The sequence below is a fragment of the Aphelocoma coerulescens genome, chromosome 2 (genome assembly GCF_041296385.1).
Source record: "Aphelocoma coerulescens isolate FSJ_1873_10779 chromosome 2, UR_Acoe_1.0, whole genome shotgun sequence".
NCBI lineage: Eukaryota > Metazoa > Chordata > Aves > Passeriformes > Corvidae > Aphelocoma > Aphelocoma coerulescens.
Window position 1 is genome coordinate 94,973,368 of NC_091015.1, and position 7,658 is coordinate 94,981,025.

Consider the following 7,658-nt stretch of genomic DNA (forward strand, 5'->3'; position numbering starts at 1 on the left):
GCAGACACTGTTATACACATCCTTCTAAATTAGATGGCAAAATGTTAATTGTTTCTTCCAATCTGTCATCTCCATATGCATCTAAAAAATATGGCCCTAACGGAGGGACGGGTTTCATTATTCTTAAAATCACCAAAGTTCTGTGAGAATGAAAAATATGATGCTTTCATGGAAGGTTGCATATTGCACCCACTGCTTTTTCGTTACTTCCCATAGCAGCTAGGAAATATCACAAAATGGACGAATACTTTTATTTTGCTTTTCCTTGTCATATACACACACATTTATTGGAAGTCTGTTAGGATATCTGCCATGGTTCTCTGGCTGCCAGTATCTTAAAGCATTGATAAACTATGGAAATAGTACATGGTTTTTCAGGGTCTCAAATAGCTTTTAAAGTTGGGTCTACCTGAATCCTTCTTCTGTAATTGAAAATTGAAACTGGACTTGGTTCAGTTGTGTCCAGAGGAACTGAGGCAAGTAAAAGTTTGGGATAGACTGGGAGAACTCAGAATCATGACAGTAGCAGGGGTGATGAACTTATTTTTGTGCAAGAATGAGAGTCTGCTGTAATCCTGGTCACAGACTCCTTTTGCCAGCTGTTCTTTGTGCTTTATCTTCTAAGCTGACATTTCGCAGGAGCTAGATGTATTATATATATATACACATCCATGTGAGAGGGAAACAAAATCAAGTCAGGGAGATACAGACTCTTTAGAAGAGATTAGAGATTGGCAGGACACAAAGTAGGTACCGATACCATCTCTGGAGAAAGTGATTAGATTTGAGAGGGACGAGGAGATAATGCTTGTATCTCAAAAATCTTTCTGTTGTGGTGCTACGTGGCACAGCAGCCTTATTTTAGTGACTCACCATGCCACGTTAGAACATTTCAAAAACCTATCTCAAATATCTAAGCAGGTGAGAAGGAGCTTTGTGTCCCTGTGCACTGGGAAGCAGGCACAGCCAACATCTGTTCATGGTTTGGTCCTTGGCTGTCCTAGCTCCCCAGTGTAACTTCCAAAATGTCCTTGGCTTTGTATTGTGGCATCCCAGGTCACTGGCAGCAGTAGACAGCTTGAAATGAAGGCAGGTAGCTTGGCTACGTTTTCCAGCTCAGTGTTTCATTAGTCTCCCTGGCACCTGCAATGGAGGAAGTCTCGAAACATCAGAAAGAAGATCTGAGAGATGGGAGGGAAGGCTTTGCTTTCCCCAGCATGTTCCTGGAATTACTGAGCAACAGAAACACTCTTGCTGTACATGGAAGACTGTCAAGTAGCATTTCTGGACAGTGAAACTTTTATGTAACACAGGCAGCGGCAGATTTTACTTGAGTGCAGTGATACGTTTTTTTTCTGTAAGATTTCTATCTGATGTAAAATTCGTAAGTGTAATGAAAACATCAGCTCAACTTTTTCATCAGTGGTCACAACAGAAAAGTGAATGTCAGGAAGTAGGAGGAAGATAGGAAGCAAAACAGGAAATATCACTGTGCTGCTGTACAGGAGAGGTTAATCATAAAGTAATATTTTAACTCCATCCATTAACTCCACTAACTCAGCAAGGAGGAGCCATTTACCAAATTTCTGATTCAGACAGTGCTGGAAGCTGGTTATGTGTGCTTGCTCTGTCCTTGTATACCTCCCCATGCATCTCCTTCTGGCTGCTGCTGGTGCAGGTGGACCTCTGATCTCACCCAGCACAGCTCCTTCTTGTATATTGTCATGGTTCTCAACACTTCCAGGGCAAAGTGGAAATCTGTCTTTCCACGTTTTAACTGTTGGAACTGTCTCCATGAAAAATGAAAAAGAAGTGTAAATAAAGCCAGGGGGGTAAGCTAAATATTGAGGTTATGCAGTTTACAAAGTGCTCTAATACCACATGAATGAAGCCAGAATGAGTGATGCCAGTGATGAATGCCAGAAAACTGTCAGGGTAGATGGGGCTGTTGTCAGGTGCCTTGGAAGTGGCCTGTTTGACTGCTGCAAGGAGCTATTAGAGGGGCAGCTGTGAGGAAGTTTAGTACAAACTAGAGCCCAAAGCAGTCTTACATCAAAGTGTTGAATTACAGAGGTTGTCACTGTAGTTTTAATTGGCAAAAATCTGCTGTGACTTATTCTCCAGGCAAGCACATTAACTTGCAGTTGAACAGATTTCTTTGTCCATGATTTGGTTTAACGCATGATGAAAACAGTTGATTAAATTGTGATTTACCAAATTGCTGTATCTCCTATTTTTTTAACTGATTAGAACATGTGCCCATACAAAAGCAAGGGCAGGAGGAAGAGGAAACAGGAACAGCTCTGTGACATACAGCTGTGATTTTGTGGAAGGAGGGGAGGAGGAGTTTCAGAGAGGCACTTCTGAGGTTGTCAAGGTTACAGGTGCTTCTGTAGGTGAGTGGCTTGGGCATTCTCTACTGAGAATTGGCATCAGCTGTTTCCTTCCGAGATAACAAAATTTGCATTTTAATTAGATTGTTGCCTTTGTCAACACTGAAGCATAGCATATAAGTTGTTGGAAACTTTCCACAGGACCAGTGTAAGTATTTAAAAAAAAAATTACAACAGCAGTGTTTACCCCAATAATATTTTGAAACTTTTTTAGTTTTTTAAGTATTTCTAAGATGAGGATCTCTTTATAATTGCTCCGTGAATTAACCATTCAATCTGCCTTCCTCCTTCTTTAGATCCCAGTAAAAATGTTGCTTTTGGAAGCTAGGATTCAGTGTTTCAGATGCAGGGAAGCCAAGAGCTGCATGCCAGTCTGGTGCTCAGTGTGAGAACTGAAGATTTGCACTGAACTTGCTGCTTTGAGACATCGCTGCAATGGCAGCAACTGTGCCTTAGCCCTGGGAAAGAAATCTGTGCTGATGCCAGCATGGTATGGCTCGAGTGGAGTCTGACAGCACCAGTTGTATACTTTAGGAAAACAAACGATGCCGTGGTAAATTTCAAGCTGTACTCAGAATTGATACAATATGTCATAATGAATTTTCTGCCAGGTTTAAGAGTGATAGAGCAAGATCTTCATCTGCTGTGAAGAAGTGCAGCACCACTGACTGCCTTAGAGCTATTATATAAGTGTACGCAGTTGGGGATGGGGCCAGCAGGTTTATAGAGCAAACAAGCCAGTGCTGCACTGAGCAAGTACCAGGTGCTGAAGTTGGGCAGAGTAGTGATGTTGTCAAGAAGGAGCTCAGAAAGCAGGCAACCTCCTTTGTAGACCAAGGAGAACAAATTCACTGCTCCTGCAGCAGCAGCATCTAGTGAGAAAGGGCACTACTGCTGTGGGGTTGGAACAGCCACGATTCACTTGGAAATGCTTTTCATGTGCTAAGTCAGGTCATTTCACAAACTTGAAAACTGAAAAATGGCTCACCTTTTGAAAATCTTACTATATCAATATAAAATGCCCAGTTTTAAGTAAAGCAGTAGTTTCAGCAAATGCCTTGCCATCGGGGCAGCTCATCCACTCTGAATGTGGAGGAAACACATTTCTGCCTCCCTCTTCTAAGGGAGACTGAGGAAATGGCACTCAGTGGCTTTCAGAACCAGGCTTTGTGTGCCTGCTGTGCCTCCTGGCCTTCCTGGCCTGTCTGTTCAAAATCACCCATTCCTCGGTTTCCCTACTGTCCTTTTAGACTGGCAGAGAATCATTAGCAGCTTCATCATCACTGTCCCTCCAACTGGACTTGATGATCCTTGTGGGTCTCTTCCAGCTGAGAGTATTCTGTGACTGTGTGACAGGCAGGGGCCAGAGCAGGGCTGCTGGAGGCACAGGGGAGCTAGAGCAGCCCTTCACCAAGGGTCCCACCAGTGCTGTCCCACATACACCCCATCACTGCAGGCTGGTCTCAACAGTCCAGCCATGTACGTCTGGGTTCTGTGACTGCTCCTCAGAGGAAGAGGAAAGGGACACGCATTCCCTGGTTGGTGGGAAGGGAGGCACAGGACACCAAGAGCCAGGACAAGCTCATGCAGCTTCAAAATCGAATGAGGGTTTGGGGTGAAGCTCAGAGCTATTTTCCCTAGAAGTCTGAGAGTTTGGAGAAATAATAAAAGGAGAGTTGTGGAATTATTTTCCCGTGTTTGGACACTATATTGCACTGACATTTATGTGCATGATGTTGTAGCAATCCAGTCAGTTCAGCCTTTTAATTGATGACCTTTTCTGTAACATTACCCACAACGTTGTGCATGATATTGCAGAGAAAAAGGTGAGGGCAAGGATGCCACTTGACTGTTGTCAGCTTAAGTACGATGCAAGATTTGCAGTTACCGTAATGATGGGTGCAAAAGCAGAACCAGAAAATGGGCAGTTTTCTAAGGAAAAGTTCCATGGTACTAAAACAGCATTTGTTGCTGCCATTTATTTTTTTCAGGTCCCTTTCCCAGGTAGATGGTTATTGCTCTTCTGTGGATTTACTAAAGCAATGACTTTCCTCCATATAAAATAGTTTAGCAGTTGAGGTCTAACTTGTTGAATCTTTACATTAAATAATTTTCTGATGTAAAAAGGACTCGTCACACATGACACTAAGGTGTTGCTAATTGTGACTGGAGGCATTTACATGCTGAATCCGAGTGAATTATATTATGTGTGTTGCACCCTTTTTACTTCATTCCCTGGTTGGTTTTTATAACCAAGTATAACCTATAACATTTGCTTTTCCAGAATGAAATAAATCCTGTACAGGGGATTGACATCACTTTTGTTCCGCCGGTTTCTTTCAAATAGTGTTTAAATTTCAAGTGGTCTTGCAGGTTTCATACAAATTTTCCATGGAAAGTAGGTTCTGCTTTTAATATTTTAACTCTATATATCATATAGATTTGTAAATCATGGGGCTGTTACAGTCCAACATGCAAAACATCCAGGTATCTTTACCTAATGTGCAGGTGAACTCATCTTGGGATAAAACTTTATTAGGTGCAAGAAGAATATGTATTTTACTGAAACAGAACTATACAGATCAACATTCAAATATTTTAAACAAAGTTCCACCGAGGACAGCATAGTGAACTCTGCTTTATCTTGGTTGAAACCCAGGGCACCTCCCAGTGTGCAGTGGGGACTCAGGAGCCATTGCTTCCACCCCAAAAGTCCTCCTTCCAGTGTTTCCAGCTCAGTAATACTTTGCATGGACAGATGGAGGGACTGAAAACACAGAAGTATCACAGTAACATTAGGACAGTAAAGTCGGTGATTTTAAATGAGATATGCTCTATTTTGCTGGACATTCTGTATCCAGATGGGCAGGAAGTCACCCAAAATTGTGCAAGAAGCCACGTGTTGAAGATAATTGTCAAGTCAATTCCAAAACTGGAATAGGCTGCCCATGGGAAATGGTGGAATCACTATCCCTGGAAGTGTTGAAAAGGTATGTGGATGTGGCACATGGGGATATGGTTAAGTGGTGAACATGGTGGTGCTGGGTTAACAGTTGGACTCAATGACCTTAGAGGTCTTTTCCAACCTTAATGATTCTACAGTCTGTGATTCTATGGAAACAAAGAATGGGCTTAAATATTCAGAGCATTAAGGGGTACCACTTGGGGAAGCAAATTTCTGCAAGTCTTGCAGGTTTCTTCTAGAGATAACTCTTCAGTGAGGAAAGGCTTTCTTTATGGCAAATTTGGCATCTAATTCTCAGGCTGTTGTGTGCACACAAAGGCATAACCTGTTTCAAAGAGATAACTATTGAAACCGATTTCTGAACTATTTGGTTTGTGCTTTAAAATGCGCCCCCCAGGAGGTGGGCTACATTTCTGTAGAAGAAGCAGCCATGCTCTTTGGTGCTGGTCTTGGAGTAAACCCTTAGCAATGGAAGACTGAGCCTATGTGGGATATATTTATTTGTATGGCAAACAGGCAGGCAGTCAACAAGTGCTTTGTGCATCCATCGCCTTTAAGAATTTCAGCAGTATCAGATCAGTGTATCCTGGCCCCTGCTACAAATCCTGCCCTGATGACAGTGGTGTCAAAGTGCTGTGGAGTGGCCAGGCTGTGCCTGAGCAGCTGCTGTGTGTGCTCATTAAATGGAAGGGCCGAGTTCCACTGGCGGCATAACAGTAGATAGATAAGTGGTTGGAGGGTTTAGTGCTGCTCTGCAAGTGCATGTGGATTTTCAAGGCAGAAATAGACTTCTTTTTTGACATAAATATAGATAAAACAGCCCTCACAGCCTTCTGCTTTTTGAAAGAACCAGACTGGTCTTCGGAACGTTGTGCTGGTGGGTTTTTCTCCTGTTTCATCCTTGGAAATGAAGTCATTTCAGTGTACTATGAAAAGGGACGTTTCTAGACTTACTGACTTACATAAAATGGAATATTTCATTTTTTACATGAAAAGTGTCCTCACTCAGAAGAGGCTAAAGCTATTCCACTCTGCTGGAAGAAGACTATTTTCTCATGAAAGGGAAGGCGCTAATATGATACTATGATTACTACAAAAACTAAAATGCTTGTTTCCTGTGGGAAAAAAGTAATAAAATGTGTAAGAGGTTCTCTAGTAGCTTACAGTAGGACTGTTGAATTATCAACAGCTGGCATTTTCTCTAGCTTCAGTCTGTGTTCATCTGCACCATCAGTGTGTGCCCAGGTCTCTGGCACAGTTGCAGGTTGCAAAAGGTTTTATTGCACCTTCCCATGTGGAGGGCAGGACAATCTGTACCAGAAACCTCCAGCCTCTTTGGAGGGCAGGGTCCTTGCATTCTTGGCTGCTTTTATGCCTTGTACACGATGCCCATGTTTGTTCAGTGTGCCCAGCGTTACTCACTTTGTGGGAGGTTTTCCATGCCCAGGTCTAGGATTGTGCTAGGATGGATTGCAGTGTGCTGTGGGTGTCACATAATGAACTCTCTCCTTCTTTTAGGCCCGAACTGCTTTGCAGAAACCCTTGTCATTCCAGCAGGCCGGGAGGTGAAAACTGATGAATGCACTATATGTCACTGTACTTACGAAGAAGGCACTTGGAGGATTGAACGGCAAGCGATGTGCACTAGACATGAATGCAAGCAAATATAGGAAATCTACAATTCTATGGACTTTTCGTGGTTTTTATAAAATATCCCACAGCAGAGAGCACCTGAGATGACCCAGGGAAATCCTAGTGAGAAGATTCTGGCAAGGAGCAAAGAACAAAATACTGATATTTTGTTTTTCAAAGTAACATAATACTGCAAAGCAAAGAAGTGCATATATTTAAAACGTTTGGACATAAGAATACCTGTCTTAAATGTGTTATTTTCACAGTGAGTACACTAAAATACACTATAAAATATTCTATGTATTTCTATAATACCATTATAGAGCTTAAAAATAAATGTTTTATATAGACAATACAGATTAAAGTATCATTGCCTCTCTTCTTGTATACATGTGCCATGGCTAAAACATTACATTTCTGTTCCAGTTTCACTATACGAGGGTTTTCTTGTGTGTTTTTTTTTGTTCTGTTTTGGGTTTGGGGTTTTTTGCTTATTTTGAGTTTATTGGGGCAGGCAAGAGATAGCACATGACAAAACTTTGACATTCTCAGTTTTGGAAAAAAGAGGAGTAGAATTTGCTTTCAGAGAACATGTGTTCTTTTATGCACATAAATTTGCTGTAATGTAGAGGTGGGTCAGCTCCATATCTTAGTTTTATTTGTGCTCC

The 7,658-nt window shown here is 41.9% G+C and overlaps 1 protein-coding gene across 3 annotated transcripts in view; it reads left to right on the forward strand.

Annotated features, from left to right (window-relative positions):
- The window catches only part of VWC2 (von Willebrand factor C domain containing 2), a 59,459-nt gene extending 52,125 nt beyond the window's left edge, over positions 1-7,334 (forward strand). For all 3 annotated transcript variants that reach the window (XM_069005908.1, XM_069005906.1, XM_069005907.1), the window contains exon 4: positions 6,877-7,334. In XM_069005908.1, coding sequence (XP_068862009.1) covers positions 6,877-7,028 — 152 coding nt within the window. In that variant the 3' untranslated portion in view covers positions 7,029-7,334. The remainder of the gene's footprint in view (positions 1-6,876) is intronic.
- Positions 7,335-7,658: the final 324 nt, after the last annotated feature.